General features: G+C 52.9%; 1 protein-coding gene across 1 annotated transcript; it reads left to right on the top strand.

The window, feature by feature from the left end:
- Positions 1-673: 673 nt before the first annotated feature.
- Positions 674-21,475, top strand: DRC7 (dynein regulatory complex subunit 7). The gene is made up of 18 exons (XM_032486412.1): positions 674-773; positions 4,381-4,612; positions 5,002-5,176; positions 6,327-6,452; positions 7,187-7,381; positions 8,718-8,876; positions 9,692-9,910; positions 12,233-12,361; positions 14,472-14,544; positions 15,396-15,524; positions 15,709-15,837; positions 16,794-17,014; positions 17,837-18,052; positions 18,631-18,741; positions 18,828-18,938; positions 19,888-20,082; positions 20,758-20,897; positions 20,980-21,475. The coding sequence occupies exons 2-18, from the start codon at positions 4,416-4,418 to the stop codon at positions 21,071-21,073; spliced, it is 2,619 nt and encodes an 872-aa protein (XP_032342303.1). The 5' UTR covers positions 674-773; positions 4,381-4,415; the 3' UTR covers positions 21,074-21,475.
- The last annotated feature ends 35 nt before the right edge of the window (positions 21,476-21,510 follow it).

Consider the following 21,510-nt stretch of genomic DNA (forward strand, 5'->3'; position numbering starts at 1 on the left):
AGGATTATATTTGTTTTTGTAGCAATACAGTCATAAAATATAATTTTTTCTGTTTTGTTTTTGAAGGAAAGGGCCCATGAAACTTGTAATGCTACCCTGTGAGGGGCAGTGAGGTCCAAAGAGACACTGCAGGTGTCCTCACAAGGTTATATAGTTGCAGTTACTGCATTGACCACGCATAGGGCAGAAGCAGTGGTGTCCTGGTAAATGTTAACTACCTGATGAGAGAACAAGCCCTGATCTGGAGCATTTGCCAATTTCTGTGGTGTAAATAATTTCCTGGGCAGTTTTAAGCTATCAATGTGACATCACTGAACAGAAGTTGGAAAAAGATGCAGAGTAGCTCACCATTATATAGTATTTTCATTGTACAGATACAATAGGCATAAATAACCTCAGGAGCTTAGATAATAGTAAAATGCAGTGAAATAATTAGGAAGTGATGAGTTTTGAATATTTATTACCTTTGTTTTTAATATAATCTATTTACTTATGATTTTATAATTAAAATTTTAATAATGGCTGTGTTTGTCAATGGGCTCACAAACATTCTTGAAGTTTTAACAGTCAGCTTTTGCAAGCTGACCCAAGCAAGCTGGCTCCAGCCCACCGCTGGCCAAGGAAATTGCAGCAGTGTGTCTTCTGGGTCCAGGCCTCAGTAGTAGCAGAAAACTACATTTCCCAGAAGCCTCCTCTCCCAGGACCTGCCCTCAGCGTTGAAAGCTGTTACCATGGAGACAGGCTAACCGATTGCTGGCGCTGTCCTCACAGGGGTGAGATGGGAGCAGGGGAGTGGAGTGGCTTGATCTTGCCTGGCAGCGGGAGGGTGAGGGTGCTGGTGGTAAGGGGTCTTCTTCTGCCTGAGGCTTTTAACCCCAAACTTTCTGGGAAAGTTTTCAGTGTGTGTGTGTGTGTGTGTGTGTGTGTGTGTGTGTGTGTGTGTGTGTGTGTGCGCGCGCGCGCGCGCGCGTGCCTGGGGGCTGGAGGAGGTTGCTGCTGGGGAGGGGAACACAGGGAAGGGCCTGTGGGGTTGGGAGGGTCTCTAGGACAAGATCAGAGGAGCTTTGAGGAGGAATTGTCCTCCCCAAACTGCAGTGTAGCTGGCAGCTGGTGAGGCAGCCTGGTGTGAAGAATAAGTTTTGCGGGTTTGGGCCCAACTCCACCTCTAATGATGGTGTTCTGTGACTTTGGGCTCAGGGACCATCTCAGTGCCTGCCCCAGCTGTAACACCCTGCTGCCCACTGGCACTTTGGCCTTCTCCCCATCCTGCTTCTTTCCTGATCTACCCCGGCCCGGCCCTGCAACTATCCCTTCTAGGACTTCCACACCTTATTAGGCCCTTAAGTACATGGGTTTCAGAGCCAGAAATACACAGGTTCGAACCCCAGGTCTCCTATTTACTAGCTGTGTGACCTTGGATGGTGCCCTTAACCTCTCTAGGCCTCAATTTTCTCATCTACAAAGTGCGTTTCATACTAGTGTCTGCCTCAAAGAGCCTGTAATGGAAACACTGATTTAGTTTCCTGCCTCCTCTGGTTCTCCTTTGTTACTCACACAGAATACTTTGCTTCTGACTTTTCTTGTCACCAAACATGTGGGTTTTCCCCCCACCAAGCAATTCTCCATGACACCAGCTGGGTGTCCTACAATTTAACTCAATTCTGACACTATCTACTTGGAGATAATGTCACATCCCACAGGTTAAGGGCTCAGCCCCACAAGATTCTTCCCCACTTCAGATGCCAATTGCCAGTAGCAGTTCTCCAGGTTACCCACAACTTCTGACAGACTTGGGTACGAATTGGAGATTCCCATGACCCCCCCAACCCCGGCCCTCAGATTCTATTAATTTCCTAGAGCGGCTCACAGGACTCAGGGAACACATTTACCAGTTTGTTAAAGGATCTGATAAAGGATACAGATGAACTGCCAGATGAAGAGGTACATAGGGTGAGGTCTGGGAGGGTCCCAAGCACAGGACCTTCTGTCCCTGTGGAGTTGGGGTGTGTCACCCTCCCAGTGTGTGAGTGAGTTTACCAACCTGAGAGCTCTCCAATCTCCCTACTATTGGGATTTTATGGAGGCTTCCTCACATAACCATGGCAATTTATTAACTCCATTTCCACTCTACTCCCCGTTCTAGAGAATTGGGCGGGGGCTGAAAATTCCAAGCTTCTAATCACAGCTTGGTCTTTCTGATGACCAGTCCCCATCTGGGAGCTCACCCAGAGATGCCTCAATAGAAAAAAAGATGCACGTAGTGTTCTTATCACTTAGGAAATTGCAACAGTTTCCTCTGTGCCAGGAACTGCAGGCATATATATATATATATACACACACACACACACACATATATATATATGTACACATATACATATACACATGCATACATACACACAGTTTTTTTTCTCTTTTTTGTGGGGGTGGGTAATTTGTTTGTTTGTTTGTTTGTTTGTTTGTTAAAATGGAGGTTAGATATTTTCTATCATCTCACAGAGTCACTGGAGGAGAAATGAGATTATCTCTGTAAAACCCTCAGCATGGTGCCTGGCACACAGTAGGTGATCAGTAAACTGTAAGCGCCTTGGAATGGTTATTACTGCCTCCCCATGAAGGCATCCCCTCTGTGCCTAAGAGGCAGACAAATGGATCTGATCGCTGGACCATGCTGTGTGGCTGGCAGGCTCAGCAGGAGGACTGCCTGTAGAGAACTGGGGTCCTGAATGGGCCTGCTGCACATAAGGCTTCAGCTGTGATGTTGACCACCTGGGACCTGGGTGGGATGGCCTCCAGTAACGGGAGAGTTCAGCCCCTCCTGAGTCCCACAGAATGCCAGGATTGGACAGGAAACATCTGTCTCTCTTTCCCATCGCAGAAGGGAAAACTGAGACCCAGAAAGGAGTAGCCCGAGGGCCCAGCAGGAGCTGCTGGCAGAGCCAGGCTGGTGGTCAGTGACTTGTCCCCTCAGGAGGCCAAGATGGCTCAGGCAGAGGTTGGAGCTGGGAAGTGGGGCCCAGCGTTTTCCTCCTGGTCCTTTATGCCCTCTCAGTCCTGGCTCCACCCTAGAGGGTGATGACAAATCTGGGGAGACCCCTCTCTTTTCTCTCCAGTCCTCGCTACTCCCCCCGCAGCATATCCCCTGGGTTGGGTGGGTTTTCCTCCTCTCCAGACCATTACCCTGTGTGCTATAAAGAATCTAGATATTCGAGGTGGGGTAATAGTAAGGCCTGAGCTGGGAGGCAGGAGGCTGGTGGGTCAGCTTGGCTGGTGTAATAGGAACCTGATTTGGCCACTTAGACACACAGGGGCTGTTATTTCACACAACAGGCAGTCTGGAGGTGACACTCAAGGACTCCATGGCCCCTCCTGGGACCCAGCTCCTCCATCACTCCACTCTGCCGTCCTCAGTAGGCAGCTTTGGTCCTCATGTGTGCTCATCTCATGGTCATGCCGTGGCTGCCCCACCTCCCCTCCCCAGGCGGGAGGAAGAGAGGGCAAAGGGTCCTAGCCGGCTGAGCCCTGCCGTTTAACATCCCACAACTTTGACTCACATCTCATTGGCCAGAACTGGGTTCACATCCCAGGGCCACCTCTAGCTGCGTGGGGGCAGGGATACTGAACATTTCAAACCAGGCTGCCCCTCATATAATTGGGGTTCTGCTGTATGGAATGGGGTACAGATCTTTGGTGCACCTTAGTGAGGCTGGCTTTCTGGCCACAGACAAGGCCTTCCCTAGGGCACAGGAGCACATATGACTTCTTGGTGTGGCCCCCTGAAGGACCTCCACCCTGTGGGCTGACATAGGGTTTATCCAGGAGACTGTGGGCTGTGTCACACCCTCCTCCTGCTGTGCCTTAATGGCAGCCCTGTTCTTGCCTCTTCTGTGCCTCAGTTCCAAGTTTGGTGATGTTACCTTTTTTATTTTTTTAACTCTCTACTATGAATAATTTTCTTTAAACCAATTTACTTATTGGACTTGATAAATATATTTAAATAGGAAACGTCATAATACTACAGTGAGTCCTATAGCATTAGCATCACCAGCCAGAAAGAAAAGGTAACTCTCAGAATAAATATATGAAAAGCAAAGCAATGTTAGTAAGTTTGGGCTAAACCTGCTCCAGCCCTGACAGTGGCTCTCAGTCTGTAGCCTGCTTTGTCTTTGTCTCCAAGGGAAATTCACAAATGTCAAAGGTGTTACAGACGTGCTAGCACCAGGTGAAGGCTTTCTCCTTGATGGAAAGGAAGTTTAAGAGGGACTCACTTCCTCCCTGCATGGTCTAAATCACCTAAAACCATGGCCCAGGGATACAAGTGATCTTGGTGGCTCCTTCCCGGTCTGAAGTCGACCATTCTGAGTGCATTTATCCCTCCCGCAGAGATCCCAGCTCTAGACAGTCAGAGACACACCAGAATGGAGGTCCTGAAGGAAAAAGTGGAGGAGGAGGAGGCAGCCGAGCGGGAGGATGCGGCCGAGCGGGCCGAGAGGGGCGAGAAAATGATGAGGCTGATGGAGGTGCGGAAGGAGGAAACCACCATGACGCAGGAGATGCTCAGAGACCTGGAGAGGAAGCTGTCGGAGATTGAGGTCTCCATCCCTGAGAAGCCCTCGTGAGTGTTGGGGTGGGGGCTTCGGATCAGCAGTCTTGGCGAGGGTCAGACCAGGCCTGGGCAGAAGGAGAGCCAGGCAGAATGGTGGTTCCTGGGCTGGAAGGCAGGACCAGGACACAGGAGGTGGTTAAGAGTGAGGGCTGTGCTTTCAGACTGTCTCGTCTAAGTCCCCACTGTGCTCCTTACTAGCTAGTCATTCAACCTTTCTGTGTCTCAGTTCCCTCATCTGTTTAAAAGGGCAGCTGCTAGGAATGATACTTCCCTCCTAGGTAGTTGTGAGGACTAAATGAGGAAGGGGGAGAGCCCATAGCAGCTAAGGAGGATGGAGGGTTCCATGTGCACCAGGCCTAGCATCACACAGACTGAAGCCACCCCTCTCGTGGACACAGGACCTTTACCAAGGACACCATTGACATCTCCAAACTGCCCCTTTCCTACAAAAGCAACACGCCTAAGGAGGAACACCTGCTGCAGGTGGCAGACAACTTCTCCCGCCAGTACAGCCTCCTGTGCCCGGACCGCGTGCCCCTCTTCCTGCACCCGCTGAACGAGTGCGAAGTGCCCGTAAGGCTGGCGGTGGAGGGCTGGAGAGCAGAGGGCGGAGGGAGGTGGGCCCAGCAAAGACCTCTCCTGGGTCAGAGCTTACATTTCAGGGGCAGCATATAAACTCAAATGCCCACGGGCCCCAGCAGGCTCTGCTGAGTCACCTCTGGGGGCAGGTGGTGGCTTGGAGCCCCCGTGCCCCACCTAAGGGGCAGCCAGACACCCAGTGTGGTCTCCAGTCCCCGAGACCAGCCCTGTCTAGGAAAAGGCAGAGAAATAAGAAAAATGGACTGGGCCTGATTGCTGGTCTCCTTCCTTCTTGCCCTATGACCCAGGGCATGTCCCTGAGTCTCTCTGGGCCCCAGATTCCCCACCTGTAGATGGAATGACAAGGGATGAATCCAGAGGTTGCAAAAATGGCAGCCCATAGGCTGACAGGGACTCACAGACCATTTTATTTGGCTCACGTGGTGACTTTTAACCTTTGTATTAGCTGCCAGCATTGGAAACTCGGCCGTTCCTGGACAGTCCCTCTTCCCCTCTTCTCTGGATCTGGCAACCCTAGGCCTGCATTTCCCCTGCAGCAATCAGCGGGGCTGCACGGGGGCGGCCCCTTAGCTTGGGGCCATGTGCAATCTGGTGCTGGTGGGATCTTGAATCCATAGGGAGACCCCAGAAGCCTGGCCCACGGGCCCCAGAGTAGCACAGCTGCCCCTCAAGGGCCCTGCAAGCACCTCGTCCCCCACACTGGGCGGTGGCGTAGAGCCAGACAGACCCAGCTCTGCTATTGATGGTGAACCTGAGCGAGTCAGTGCACCTCTCAGAGCCTCAGTTTCCTCTTCTGTCGGTGGGACCTGCCTCACAGGTTGTTGGGGCATCAGGGGGTGATGCCCAGGTCTGGTAGCACTCAGTGGGGCGGTGGTGATGGCAAGGAGGCCCTGATCACATCCCTGGCTCCGGGGACAGCACAGGCTTACTCTGGGCCTCGGCTGGAAGGGCCTTGAGGGATCCCTTCCTCTAACTCCCAAGGCACGAAGGGGGAGCCTGAGGCCCAGAGAGGCCTAGAGAGCTGCCGCCACCCCACCCCAAGGTCTCCGGCTTCCTAGGAACACCGTGGTCTCCTCCCAAGTGAAGTGCCCTCCCCCAGGGCCTGCGGTCTCTCCCTTTGCAGAAATTCGTCAGCACAACCATCCGGCCCACACTGATGCCCTACCCTGAGCTCTACAACTGGGACACCTGCGCCCAGTTTGTCTCAGACTTCCTGGCCATGCTGCCCCTGCCTGACCCACTCAAGCCGGTAAGTGCCACCTGGGGCTGCACCCTTAGGCCATGACGGCTGGGATGGGAAGGCAGGCAGGTCAAGAGAAGGAGGCTCAGCCTGCCTCAGGCCACAGCCCCACAAGTCTGTCTGGGCAGAACACCTCATAGACCCCCTGACTGGTGGGAGCAGGCCCAGAGACAGGCAGCCACTTGCCTGAGATCGCACAAGCATGCTTGGTTTCCAGGCTCCCACCTCCTTGCCTCACTTGCCTTTTTCTGCCTTCAGAGCGCTCCTTTCAAGACTTCAGGAGGTGGGAAAGGAGAGAGAAGTGAGGGCCCTGCTGCCCATGGTCCGTGGCCCCATCTTTGGGCTTCTGACCATCTCAATCTGACTCTCATTGAGAACTGAGGGAGGGAGGGAGATGGGGATAGGTCCGCGAAGGAGAATTTAAAAAGAGAGAAGTGAAGGATGGGTGTAGAAGGTGAGGGGAACGTCAGAATAAAACCATAAAAGGACCAATCAGAGAGCACCTGACCAGAAGCACCGACATCCCAGAGGGTCTTTCCCATCAGGAAGTCCCTTAGAAGTACAGGCAAATGTGGATTACACTTTCTGGAAATGGGGGTCTGTGGTTTTTGCCCCATTCTTAGCAGGCTCCCCAGGCCGACAAAGGTGACGAGCCCCGCTGGGGTCCAGCCTGCACACCGGCCTGGTGGGGAGGACAGATGGGGGCCGCGGGGCGGCTGTGCTGACCAGCCCGCTGTTTCCAGCCCTCGTACCTGTACTCCTCGACCACGGTGCTCAAGCACCAGAAGGGGAACTGCTTTGACTTCAGCACGCTGCTCTGTTCCATGCTCATTGGCGCTGGCTATGATGCCTACTGTGTCAATGGCTATGGCTCGCAGGACCTGTGCCACATGGACCTGACTCGGGAGGTGTGCCCACTCACTGTGAAGCCCAAGGAGGTACGGGCGGACTCCTGCTGTCCTTAGCATCCCACGAGACACGCCTTCCTTAAAGTCCCTGCCCTGGCTCCATCACCAGGCAGCCCTTCAGCCTCCCCAGAGTTCATATTTCAAACCACTGGTGATTTCTCTGTCCTCAGCATCTTAACACACACAGCCCAGTTCTCCAAACTGACTGCCCCTCTCTGCTTGTTGTAACTCAGTGTCAGCTACTGTATTCCCTACTAGGTAAATTTTGTGAATGCCATAGGGCCAATATCTTAAGCCAAACTCTTCTAAATTTACCTTATGCATTTGATAAAAATCCACAGCCATTTTTTCATATAAGGAAAAAGCAGACAAATGGACATTTAGTTCTGTCTTTTTTCCCCTCCCAGGTAAAAAGTTCCTTTTTTACCAGCAAAAAAATGTCACGCCTCCAGTAGGCAGTAGTTTTTATATATGTTGACTGAAAGTGTCATGATGACCGAAGGCTGCTGTGAATACAAGAAACACTTCTTAAGTGGATTTAATTGCAGGAATTATAAAAGCATCTCTGTGCATTTGGGAAATAGCCATACTGCAGGCAGAAAATGCTCTTCATGAACTGGATTGATTCCAGGATTCTGGGATCAAGGTCAGGCCCCTGTGGGTGTCTGCAGCTCAGGGGAGGGGATCCAGGGGCCTGGGGCATTGGCATGATGCATGGGCATCTGTTACACTGGGGTGAGCTCCTGGGGGCCCTGGGCGGTGCTCTGTTGGAGAAGGATGGGGAGGCACCAGGTGAGAGCTCTGCTCTCTCAGGCCCAGCTCCCCAAGAAAGATGGAACAAAATCTCCATCACTGCTTCTGGCTCCAAAGACCTGTGAACTCACACACAGGTCTCTTATCTCAGTCAAAATTTTAATTATGAAAATGATATCAATCGCTAACTGATGCAGAGAAGCTCTAGTTTATAAGCCACTTTCATGTCTGTTGACTTGATTGCTCCTCTCACTAGTGCCCTGTGGCAGGTGGTATCACTCCTCTTTTACAGGTGAGTGTGTCAGTATGAAGTAGTTTTTGTGACCAAAGTCACGTAGCTGATAAATGGCCTGGGGACTAAGGCCAGGGCTCTCTCACTCTAAATTTCATGGAAATTTGCTATTTCTCCCTCTTAACTGTGCCAGGCCCCCTTCCACAGCCTCTGTGGTGTTCCTTCCTGGACATATTTCTTGCGACCTAGTACATATTTGTACACACACACACACACACACACACACACACACACACACACACACGCTTGGGGCTCCAGGAGCTGCTGCGAGGGGCATGTCTGTTCCGGGCCACTGATCCGTTCTCTCTGATTGGGGGACAGACAGTCCAGGAGGAGGAAAAGGCACCACCTAAGAAGTACGCCATCAAGCCGCCCAGGGACCTGAGCAGCAGGTTTGAGCAGGAACAGGAGATGAAGAGGCAGGAGGAGATCAAGGCTGCGGAGGAGAAGCGGTGGAGGCAGGAGGAGGAGCGCCTCATGGTGGGTCTGCCATCCTCAGCCCTCAGCCCTCAGCCCTGGAGCTTTGCTCCGAAGGAGGAGCTGCTGGAATGGGGAACAGACATAGGTCATGAAAGGATGTGTTTATGGAGCCCCAGGCCCAAATCCCCTCCTCCATCCCTCAACCACCCTCCATCTCTGCCCGGCCACATGGGAATCTCCCAGTGCTGGGCCGCCAGCTTCCGATGATAGATTTCTAACGTCAGAGAGCTCTGCTGCCTGGGCGGCTTATTCTGTGCTGTGTAGCTCTCGTTCCAGACTCTCACTGAAGACTTACCTACATACACTCTACATCTGTCCTCCCATCTCTCCTTGCATCTGTCCACACTCTTCATCCCTCTCACCTTCTTTTCCTCCTTCCCTTCTTCCCTTTCCCTCCACATATTATTTACTGAGGGTCTCTGCTGGTCCGGGCCCTGGGGATGCAATAATGAACATGGCACAGTGACCCTTTTCCCAGAGGGATGCAGATGAGGAAGCCTTATGTCATCCCTCTACCTTTCTTTGGATGAAATCTCACCCAGAATAACAACACAGAAAGCCAGTCAACCCAGATACCCTAGCACTCCAAAAGGCTGAGTTTGTAAACCACAGATCGAGTCAGATCCTCCCATTTTATCTATAAGAAAACGGGTTCAGAGGTGAGGTGATGTCCTCAAGGTCACGAAGCCAGCCAGTAGTGCAGTCTGGATCAGAACTCAGCTCTCCTGCCAGTTCCCCAGCTCCAGGAGATGTTTGGGCCCCGAGGGCCCCTCTCCCATCCATCTAGCTCATGGTCCCCCACCTTTCCTGTGCAGGAGGTGGACAGTGCGAAGACCGACCCCCTGCATGGCCTGCGGGTGCACTCCTGGGTCCTGGTGTTGTCGGGGAAACGCGAGGTGCCCGAGAGCTTTTTCATCGACCCGTTCACTGCTCGCAGCTACAGCACCCAGGACGACAACTTCCTGGGAATCGAGAGCCTCTGGAACCACAAGAACTACTGGATCAACATGCAGGACTGTTGGAACTGCTGCAAGGTGTGGGGTCAGGGCTGGGCAGATGTGGCAGGCACAGCGGGGGAAGGCGGGAGTGACCTGTGGGGAGGGTGGCCCCCAGGCCAGGAGGGCTTTTGGACTTTCCCTATAGCTGAGTCCCTGGGTCCCACTCCTTTGCCCATACAAAACCATTCCAATATGATTATTGTGTTCTTTTGGTTTGTGTATCTTTATAAAATGTAGATTGTTAGGTCATTTGATTTTTTTAAAAACATCGTATTGAAGTGCAACATACATGCAGAAAAGCGCACTCATCCTAATGCACAGCTCAGTGACTCTCCATGCATTTATACGTATAAAAAACTCAGTGCCACTTAATGTGAGTTAAAAATATGTGCACACATTTAGGGGAAGGTCGTAACTGGATACTAGAGCATTTTCTGGGGGTGTGGACAATATTCTATTTCTCCATCTGGGGCAGGGAGCCAGGGAGCACCCAATTTATGGAAATTCATTGAGATGTACCCCAGTCAAAAGAGAGAGAGTCTCCAGGCACCAAGTCCTGTACTCTTTTGTTATTTCCAAGTTCCTCCATTTCCAGCCAGGCCAGTTTCCCAAAGGTAGATCCTGGGCTCCTCGCCCCCATACTGAAGTGACCCTGTCCCAGGGTCTGTTGTTGCCCCGACATGGGAGGCGGGCAGAGTTGATGCACGTGCTCTGGTGCATCTGCCTTCAGTGAAGGAGACACACCTACCCCCAGCCTCCCTTAGCCACCCACTCCAGGGTTGCTCAGTCCTCACCGACTTCGCAGGGTTGTGGCAAATAACATTCGGTAGATGTTTAGAATAGTCCTTTGCTCTTCGGTAAAGGTTAGCTGCTGCTACTCTCATTTTACCGAAAGAACTTCTGCACCACACAGATGGGGCAGAGCTGGGACTGCCCTCCCCCAAAGCCCACGCTCCTAGCCGCCAGGGTGGTCAGAGCGCTCTGAAGGATAACGGCCCTCCTTTGCCCCTCTTCCAGGAGGAAGGTCCTTCAGCCTCCCCTCAGCACACCCTGCACCAGTGCCAGGTGGAGGAAATTTACACTGGGGATAATAAAAGTTATGAGATGAAGATAGAAGGGTGGCCCAGTGGGAAAGGGAGGTTTGGCAGGCAGTACCACACCACCGAGTGAGGCTGAGAAAGAGATCGGGACACTGGCTGTCACTTTTACTGCCCAGTGAGCACGGGAGCGGCTGCTTTGTTCCTTCAGAGAACCTTGAAATGGCCTTGGTGGGGGGAGCGATGGCGAGGCACCCTACAGAGACGGCGAGGCACCCCACAGAGACAGCAAGACACCCCAGGCTCCTGGGACATGGCAGTTGTCCATTAGTTTATGCCTTTTCTATAGAAATAGAATTTTAAGATAAAGCAGCAAAATATCTAACTACTGCTTACTGCTTACTGCTTATAAAAGTGGCAGAATGAGGGGCACAATTTAAAGAAATTCAAGCATCTGTATCATTTGATTCCTCTCCACAAAGTCTGGACTATTGGCTGTTAAATCTACAAGCAGTTCTTTCCCTCCCTACCTCTCCCCCTGCATGTCCCCCTCTTCTCTCCCCCCACCTCCCAGCTGGAGCCCTCCAGGACTCAGACAGGACAGTGAGGACTAGGATTAGGGCCAGTGTCTGCAGCAGGGAGTTGGGGTTCATGCTGAAACTCCTCGTGAGCAGCTGTGCTTAAGGCTTTAAGTTCCCTCTGATTCTGGGGACGTTGGGGCTGGGGAGAGGGGCACATCACCGGGGGAAGTATGTTGGAATATGGTGCCCCCTACCTGCTGGGAGTTATCTGGCGGGTGAGCCTAGGCTCAGGTGGGCTGGGATGAGAAGAGGTGGAGGGCCTGTACCACGGAAGAGAAAGTCCCACTTCCCTCTTTTGATTGCCTGCCTAGTTCTGGTCTCACCAGCCTGGGATAAGAACCATGAGGAAGTCTCTTTTCCCAAACCTGCCATTTCCCCCTCCTGTAAAATCTCACTGGCTTGTGTTTGCTGTAAGCCCTGCCGAGGGTGCCCCCCTCCCCAGCCCTGACAATGCAGAACAACCTCCATTTCCAGGCCCGTACCAGGCCAGAGAGTTTCCAAGCCTCTCACAGAGACCAACACGGAGAGGGAGTTCCAGCCCCCTCAGGGCCTCAGTCTCCGTGTGGGGATGAGGAGGGCAGGTGTGGACTTTCGGAGGCGGCCTGGAGCCATCTTCTGCCCCCGTGAGACGTGGGCCTGGGTCCCTTCTCCACCCTGGGCGTGGCTGTTTCCCACCCTCCATGGAGCAGGAGCGGGTGCAGCAGCTGTGGGCTGCTCTCAGCCATCCCCTCCTCCATCAGGACTTGATCTTTGACCTGGGAGATCCTGTGATGTGGGAGTACCTGCTCTTGGGGACTGACAAGCCTCTCCTGTCCCCAGCTGAGGAGGAGGACAACGGGGCGAACGACGACGATGACGTGGAAAATCTGGTGAGTCTCAGGGTGTGGGGGACTGGGTAGGGAGCAGAGGGCACTCGACACCCTGCCTTGCTTCAGGCCAGCCTGACACGTGTCCCCACCACATGTACGTGTTTGAGAGTCCGGATAGACCAATTACAGATTCCTCAAAGTAGAAGGGCCTGGAACATGCCCTCATTTTACAGATAGGCAGACTGAGCCCAGACAGGTCTGGGGACCTGCCCAGGACCCCCAGAGGGTAGGCGAGGGCTAGGCCTTGCATTCAGGCCTCCTGTCCCACACACAGTCCACCCCATTCAGGGGCTGCCCTGCGCCTGGAGCACGGCCCTTGGAGTAGGGTGATAAGACGCTCTCCACAAGCCTGAGGAACCCCAGGGCCAGCCATTCCTCACTTCCAGGCCTTCATGCACGGCCACCACGATCCGCACACACACTTCCAGGCCTTTCTTGTCTGTCCCATCAGCCCTTCTGATTTTGGCCTGGGGCCTTCCCCAAGTCATCCACTTCTCTTCTGTGGTCTCCTTATCAGGGGCCTCCCAGGCAGGTCTGCACGAGGCCCTTGCATGGAGGTCGGGGCCCAGAGGCCTTAGCCACTGGCTATGACATTTTGGGTAAACTTCCTAATTGCTGGAAGCTTCGGTTTCATTGTCTGTATATAGAAGGAAGAAGCGGGGTCAGTTATAGTCATGGTAGTAATAATTGGTGTCCTAACCCGCTAGAGTTGCCATAACAAAGTATCACAAAGTGAGTGGCTTGAACAATAGAAATGTATTTTCTCACAGTTCTGGAGACTGGGAGCCAGGGTGTGGGCAGGCTTGGTTCCTCCTGAGGCCTCTCTCCTTGGCTGGGTAGATGGCGCCCTCCCCATGTCATCACCAGGTCTTCCCTCTGTATGTGTCTGTGTCCTACTCTCCTCTTCTTATAAGGACGCCAGTCATGTGGATTATGGCCCACCCTAATTACTTCATTTTAACTTAATTAGCTCTTGAAAGATCCTGTCTCCAAATACAGTCACAGTCTAGGCTACTGGGTGTTAAAGACATATGAATCTGCAGGGGGCGCAATTCAGCCCATAACAGTAGGTCACGCTCGTACAGCCCTTTCTAAATGCCAGTAGGTGCTTAACTTGAATTAACTTGTCTAAATCTTCACAACCACCTGGCGAGGATTATCATCCCACTTCAGTGATAGGAAGGCACACACAGAAGGGTGAAGTAACTTACCAAAGTGACATAGTCAGTAACAGAGTTGGGATTTGAACCTGGGATTTGAGTCTGGGCTCTCAAAGGCGACTCTGTTCTATGTTGTGGGGACTGCTTGAGGACAAAATGAGACCATATGTGTGATAGGCTTGGCACAGCTGTGTAGACCCACCTGGAAATGGTGGGTCTTCCGTTTCTGGAGACCAGAGACTCCCGTGTAATAAATCCTGGGGCAGTACCGCCCCCTGCTGGTCTCAAAATGTGACCAGATTAGGCGAGCAGGCATCAGTGGTCTGAGCAATTTGGTGGGGAGAAAAGTTTTACATTGAGAAAATCTTATCCAAGTTTCTGTGGTTATAGCCTACCCCGAGGACCATTTGTCTAGACCAGGCCTTACTTTCCCGATGGGGAAACTAAGGCTCAAAGATAGGGAAAATAAAACAGTAAAAGCAGCCAGGCAGTGTCCCAAGCCCTTATGTGCATTTATCAGTTAATCCTCCCAAGGGGTCCAGTGTATATATAGGGAACCGAGGCTCAGAGCGTTTAAGGGACTTGCCTAGGACGCTCCGCTGGTGTTGGATGGAGGTTGGGGCGTGGGCCCACCTGACTCCAGAAGCCTATCTTTTAACAAAGAGCCTGGGGCTTTGCCTCGTGCCTCTGTTGACAGAGGGAAGGCGTGGCATGTGGGGCAGCAGCGATGCTGTCCTTGCCAGGTAGGTACTTGGGAGGAGCTGACTCCTCTTCTTCCACTCTGTCTTGGGTCAAGCCAGGTCAGAACTGCTCATGACCTCTGGCTCCCCTGGGGACCTAACGAGCCACCCTGCCTTGGCCCTGGGGGCCACAGAGGCTCTGACCACAACTCCTGCTCCAAGGCCAAGCCCTAACCAGAAACACTGGCCCCAACCTCACCTCTGCAACAGGGCAAGGAGGACGAGGATAAGAGCTTCGACATGCCGAACTCGTGGGTGGAGCAGATTGAGATTTCCCCAGAAGGTACTGCGTGTTTGTGTTCACTGGTTCCCAAGCCTCTGGGGACGTCTACAGCAACAACTAGGCAGGGGGATGTCAGTAGAGGCTACCGCGGCCCCTCATTTCCACCCCACCCCTGCTTTCTGCTGCACCCTGTTCATTTCTTCCTTCCCAACACACTCAGCTTTGCAGCCGAGGGCCTGACCTGTTTGGCAAACAGGAGGGGGCTCAGTTAGCACACCCTGGATGATGGAATATGTCAGGTGATGGAGGACCAAGGACACAGCCCTTCCCCTCCCTCATCCCACCCTCCCTGGAGGAGGCCATGCACAGTCCCCAGAAGGCACAGGGGTATCAGAACCAAAAGGGGGCAGACAGGGGAAGAAGGAGGACAGGCATGCTCTTGCCCCATGCCAGCCTCTGCTGGCTGCTGAAGTTCCCATCGGAGAGGGCCTAGGCCATCCCAACAAGATGGTAAGGGCTACAGAGGGTATCATGGGAAGCCAGGGGGCTGGAGGCTGGGGGGCGGGTGGGCAGAAAGGGCTTCCTGGAAGAGGGGTCATCTGAGCTAAATTTTGAGGAATCAGAAGTCAGTCCAGTAAGGACATGAGGGGATGGTGCTTTCAGCAAAATCCTGGCAGCGAGTGTGTGGTGTGGCAGGGCGCAGATCCTCTGGTCAGACTCAACCTGAGATCTCCTCCAGGGCAGGAGCTGCCCCGGGTGACTCTTCTCCTCTGCCTCCCTGGAGCGGGCTTGGGGGCTGGAGGAGCTTAGCAGACAGCACAGTGGGCAGAGGCTGATGAGTGGCTGGTGGGGCTGGCCCTCCCTTCCCCCAACCTGGGGAAGAAGGACCCCAGCCCACTCTGTGTCCGCAGTGTTCGAGACCCGCTGTCCGAATGGGAAGAAGGTGATACAGTATAAGAAGGCGAAGCTGGAGAAGTGGGCCCCATACCTCAACAACAATGGCCTTGTGTGCCGCCTCACCACCTATGAGGACTTGGAGTGTAAGGGGGCGGCCCTGGCTGTGGGGAGCCAGGGTGCCGAGGCCCCTGACATGCTGTGGGACCTTGGTCATGTCACTGTCTCTTGGTGTGAGCGTGGGCCCTGCTGGCCTTTGTGTGCTGGGAATGTGAGAAGGAGGCTGGGGGAGATGGCCTGGCTGCAGCTAGCACTGATCGGACCCCACAGGTACCAAGACTTTGGAGATAAAGGAGTGGTACCAGAACCGGGAAGACATGCTGGAGCTGAAGCACATAAATAAGACCACGGGCCTGAATATTGACTACTTCAAGCCGGGCCACCCCCAGGCTCTGCGTGGTGCGTGGACCCCATTTCCAGGCCAGCTAGGAGCAGGGTGGGGGTCTTATGTGCTCCTTAGAGCAGCCTCCATGCAGCTGGCATATGGTGGGAGGGACCAGTATCCATGTATTGACAGGGTTCTTGGGTGGCAAGCAACAGAAATGGCCCCTGCCTCCTTAAGCAAAGCAGATGTGGGGGGGATTGGGAGAAGCACAGAAAATCCAAGGAAATGTGACAGATGTTCCTCCAGGAAAGTCAAGGCAGGGCGACAGCTTATGCTGTGGTTGGGATTGGGGGCCACATTTACAGGAGGTTAGGATGATGAGCAAGTAAACCAACAAGGGCAATGCAGAGGGCAGAAGTGTGGGAAGTGTGGACATGGCCATGAGTCCAGGAAGCTGGAAAGGGAGAGAAGGACATGTCTTGGGAAGGGATTAACAACCCTAACCAAGAACACACAAAAGAAAAATATATGGTCAATGGACATCTAAGAACATGACCAACCTAATTTGATGGTTGAAAAAAAAAGACAAGAAACTGAATCAGTAATGGACTGTCTCATAACCATTATGTTGGCAAAGATGAAAAATTGGTCCTACCAGGTGTGAGCAAAGTGTGCAAAGCAACAGACAGACAGTCACTCCCTGTCACTACTGTAGGACAGCAAATTGGCACTACTTTTCTGGAGGGCAGTTGAGCAAAATAAAAATAGCTGTAAAATATGTAGGCCTGTGACCAGCAGCTCTACTGCTAAGAATTTGTTCTGAGCAAATAACAGGCAGAAACAAAAAGTGCACAATGCCGATGTTCATTATGGTGTTTATAATAATGAAAAAGTTGGAAGCAGCCTAAATAGCTAGCACTAGGGGATTGGTTACATGCCTAATGCTTCTCCCTGGGGCCTGGGGTCAGGTTATCAAGCCAGTGGCCAGAGCTCCTGGTGCTCACCCAGCCGTCTCCCCGCCCCCCTACAGTGCACTCATACACGTCCATGCAACCCGAGATGGACCGCGTCATGGAGTTTTACGAAAAGGCCCGTGTGGACGGCCTGATCAAACGGGAGGAGACGCCCAAGACGATGACGGAGTACTATCAAGGACGGCCCGACTTCCTCTCCTACCGCCACATCAATTTCGGGCCCCGGGTCAAGAAGTTGGTTCTGAACAGCGCAGAGTCCAATCCCCGGCCCGTGGTGGTAAGCCCTCGCTGGGCCTGGGGACAGGGTGCCCACCCTCTCTGGCAGGCGAGGGTTCCTGGTGGAGGGGAAGAGCCCTAACTCTGGCTTCTTTACTGAGCGACCTTTCCCGTTTGACCAAACACAAGATCCTGGGGCTGTCTGATGCCAGACTGTGCCCTCAGCCACTGGGCCAGGGAGGTATTATTTCCTTACTGTTATAAAAAATACACACTTGTATCTAAACATTCAGAAAATATGTAAAAGAGAAAGGTAAAAATATCTCAGAATGGTATCTCTCAGATATTACCACATATTAGTAGGTTTGGTGTTGGCAGTCTTTTCTAACTTAACCAAGCGGTGTGTGTGTGTGTGTGTGTGTGTGTGTCTGTGTGTGAGTGTGAGGTGTGTGTGTAGGTAGAATTCCTGTATCAACCCTCTTAAATTTAAATTGCGCCATTTTTTCCCCATATCATTACAAATTATTTGACACCCATGTTTAATGTCTGAATACCAAAAACGCTCTTTCTAGCAGTAAGAGATGTCCAGTGATAGAGCAGGCTACCTGGAGAGGTAGTGAGCTTTCCATCTCTGGAGGTGGGCAAGCAGAGTCTTGTGGGGGAAGCTAGAGAAGAAATCCAGCATCATACAGGGCTGGAGCAGCCTGGCACTGAGCACCGCTGGGCCTTGTGAGCCATTGTCTGGCTGGGAGGGGCTGTTTCGCATGAACCTACAAATGACCCCAGACCCCAGTGTCCCTGAGCGTCTTTTGCTCCTGCCCTCATGGCAGACACAGAAACCCCCTTTCCCACCTCCCATCCTACGCATGTGCCGGCCTCCCAGAAAATCATAGAGCGGTTCTTCCGCAACCCCGCGAAGCCTGCGGATGAGGACGTGGCGGAGCGCGTGTTTCTGATCTTGGATGAGCGCATCCAGCTGCGCTATCACTGCCGCGAGGACCACATTACAGCCTCCAAGCGTGAGTTCCTGCGGCGCACAGAGGTGGACAGCAAGGGCAACAAGATCATCATGACGCCTGACATGTGCATCAGCTTCGAGGTGGGCCTGGGGGCAGTGGCTGGCAGGGACAGGCCAGGGTGGGGTGAGGAGAGCGCCCTAGGGCCCTCTGTCCTGCCCTAGCAACTTGGGAGAACTGGGATGGAAAGTCCTGGTTCTCAGCCTGGAAATTCACTTCTGCCCTGTGGGAAAATGAAGAACTCCCGTCTGGGGACGCTTCTCTTTGAGCTCCTCTGAAAATCTCCTTTTCCACCAAGAAAGACAACCCAGCAGGCCAAGACACCTCCTCATTGTCCCCACCCCTCTGCCCTGGGCAGAGCAGATGCTGGGACCGAGGCTGGAGGAGAAGATCTCACAACCTCCACAGGGCTGGCTTTCTTAGTTCAAATTCTCACTCTCTTGACACATTCTGTAGCCCCTCTGAGTCTCCAGTTCCTCTTCTATTATTAGCTATGTTTTTATAGATGATCAAACAGGCTCAGAGAGGTTAAGCAACTTGCTGGAGGTCACACAGCTAGAAAATGGCAGGAGAATATTTGAACCCTAGAAGTCTGGCTCCAGAACCTGCCCACAGCCCTAGCCACTGCTGCTTCTCGGTGTCACTATGGTGGTTATTCCAGGTGGAGCCCATGGAGCACACCAAGAAGCTTCTCTACCAGTACGAGGCCATGATGAAGCTGAAGAATGAAGAAAAGTTGTCCAGACATCAGGCCTGGGAGTCAGAGCTGGAGGTCAGGACCCATGGAAGAGTGGGCAGATGCGAGGTGGCAGGGGTGGAGGGTGTCTCCACCATGTCTGCCCCCACTTCCCAATTCAGGTGCTGGAGATCCTGAAGCTTCGGGAGGAAGAGGAGGAGGCGCATGTGCTGACCACCTCCATCTATGACACCAAGCGCAACGAGAAGAGCAAGGAGTATCGGGAGGCCATGGTGAGCTTGCTCCCTGGCCTGGGCCCTGGCCTTCCCTCTGCACCCCCTACCCCCAACCCCAGCCTCCAAGGGGCTGAGGAAGATCAGGGATTCTGCAGGGAAGCCTTTATAGGGGATGAAATTATTGCTACCATAGTGGTTATCCTGGCTGCTGAGCTGACCATTTCCATAGATGACCCCAAAGAGCACTCAGGATCCAGGCCAGGATGCCCCACCTCCAGGGGCTTTGGCCAAGCTAAGACCTCTACTGCATAAGAATGGAATCTATGCACCCACCTCCACTTTGGGCTCCCCAGAGGTAATGACCTGGGCCAGTAGCCCCAGCCAGCTGACTCTGGTCAAAGGCCTGAGTTCTCCGGCCCCTGCGCACAAGACATTCACATTACCTGCTCAGGTTGTAAGACCCTGTTTGGTTTTCAAGGCCAGCTTCTAAATCCCCTTCACCAACCAGATGGATATTTCTAAAAATAGATTGAGGTTGGTGAGACAGGACTCTGCAGCAGATGTCTGGTTTTCAGATTCCCAGGGGTGGGCATCAGCCCCCACATCCGGAACTTCACTGGCCCCTGTCTGCCAACGCAGGATGTGAGGCCCCAGGGTGGAAGAGAAAAAAGGGACTTAATAGCAGTTTTTGATTTAACACCATTTATTCACTAACAGTTTTTGATCACCACCATTTATTACTATTTCTTGAGCAAGCACCTAAGTGTTAGGTGTGTGCTGGGGCTCCGGTAGAGAGAGCTGAATTCACATAAGACATGAGAGATGGCTGTTAACCAATAATCGTGGCTACAAGACACAGCACAGGCCCCTGAGGCCTCAGTCCCAGAGGCGTCAAGCACTTCAGGATTTGAGGCCTGGTTTTGTGCTGTCACATGTTGATGAAGAGCTGGTTGGGAGGTGTCTGCAGCCCCTTCTGTTCCAGCTGACCCCTCCCCCATCTCCATAGGAGCGTGTGATGCACGAGGAGCACCTGCGGCAGGTGGAGGCCCAGCTGGACTACCTGGCCCCGTTCCTGGCACAGCTCCCGCCAGGAGAGAAGCTGACGCGCTGGCAGGCTGTGCGCCTCAAGGACGAGTGCCTCAGCGATTTCAAGCAGCGGCTTATCAACAAGGCCAACCTCATCCAGGCCCGGTTTGAGAAGGTACAGCCAGGGCCACGGCAGGAGACGGGACGTCAGCATCCTCAAGCAGAAAATGGGCCCAAGGCTGTTTTCTTAGCATCCCACAGACTTGTGAGGGGCTAACGAGGGGGGATGAGTATGTCATTGCTTAGAGTGTCCAAATGACCAAGTTGTCCTTCCTCACACTTGTTCATTGGATTTAAGAACGGATGGAGGGATGGACGGAGGAATAGGGAGAATGGATGGAGGGAGGGAGCGATGGGTGGATGGGTGGATGGATGGATGGAGCATAACAACTTCTAGTCCTTCACCCATTTCTGTTGGTCAGGTGCACACCATGTAGTTCCCAAGCATTATCTCATTTAATCTTCACAAAGAGCTCTATGGTGGAGTGGGTGTGTGTGTACATTTTTCAGACAATTGGAAGCTCTGAAAATGTACCTTGTCCACAGCCACACAGCTGTCTCAGTCTTGACTCCTGCTCTGACCTCATGGACATGATATTTCTCTAAACCTGACCCCAGTGGCTCCCTCAAAAACATTTTGTGACCCCTGCCTCTGCTCCTCTGGCTTCTGTGGGTAGGGGTAGTGGGGCTGACCCTTGTAGGGCTGACTGATGAGTGGGATTTCAGCCTGCAGCTTGGGTAGGAATCAGCTCTCATCAACCCTCCTGCTCTCCCATGCCCATGCTTGCAGGAGACCCAGGAGCTGCAGAAGCAGCAGCAGTGGTATCAGGAGAACCAGGTGACCCTGACACCCGAGGATGAAGACCTGTACCTGAGTTACTGCTCTCAGGCCATGTTCCGCATCCGCATCCTGGAGCAGCGGCTCAATCGGTGAGCCAGAGACGACCACTAGGAGGTTAGAGCACCAGCTTTGTAACCCCTCACCACCTGTTGTTCCTTCCTCTGATTTCAGACACAAGGAGCTGGCCCCACTGAAGTACTTGGCTCTGGAGGAAAAGCTCTACAAGGACCCACGCCTGGTGGAGTTACTGAAGGTCTTTGTTTGATGCTCCTCACCCCCCAGTCTTTGGTCCTTTGATGCTCCTCCTGAGGCCTTGGTGAAGCTGCCAGAAACAGAAACCTCCCCCAGTGCCTGGCCCCTGTGCTCCCAACACTCAGGTAATGGCCATCTACTCAGGCACCTGGCCTCACTGCCACACCACCTCCCTGAAACTCTGTCTGTTCCTGCTTCTTATGATTTTCCTGTTAATAAACATACCTGTAACTTGCCATTGGTACCTCATGTTTCACAGGCTCCAGCACCAGCCTTTTTCGCCTTCCCTCCTTTATCTATGGCCTGGGACCACCTTTACAAGTCTTACCTAATTTGATACAACAATACTATCCTCATTTCACAGATGGCTAATTAGTGGCTGATAAGGAGAGGAGCTGGGATTAAGTCCCTTGCAGTCTAGCATCATGACCCCCAAGCTCTGGGGCACAA

The sequence above is a fragment of the Camelus ferus genome, chromosome 9, assembly GCF_009834535.1.
Source record: "Camelus ferus isolate YT-003-E chromosome 9, BCGSAC_Cfer_1.0, whole genome shotgun sequence".
NCBI classification, from domain to species: Eukaryota; Metazoa; Chordata; class Mammalia; order Artiodactyla; family Camelidae; genus Camelus; species Camelus ferus.

Coding starts and splice junctions, on each gene's coding strand:
- DRC7 (XM_032486412.1), top strand. CDS start 4,416: ATGGAGGTCCTGAAGGAAAAAGTGGAGGAGGAGGAGGCAGCCGAGCGG. Junction 15,525..15,708: donor CACCTATGAGGACTTGGAGT/GTAAGGGGGCGG, acceptor CGGACCCCACAG/GTACCAAGACTTTGGAGATA. Junction 20,083..20,757: donor TCCAGGCCCGGTTTGAGAAG/GTACAGCCAGGG, acceptor CCATGCTTGCAG/GAGACCCAGGAGCTGCAGAA.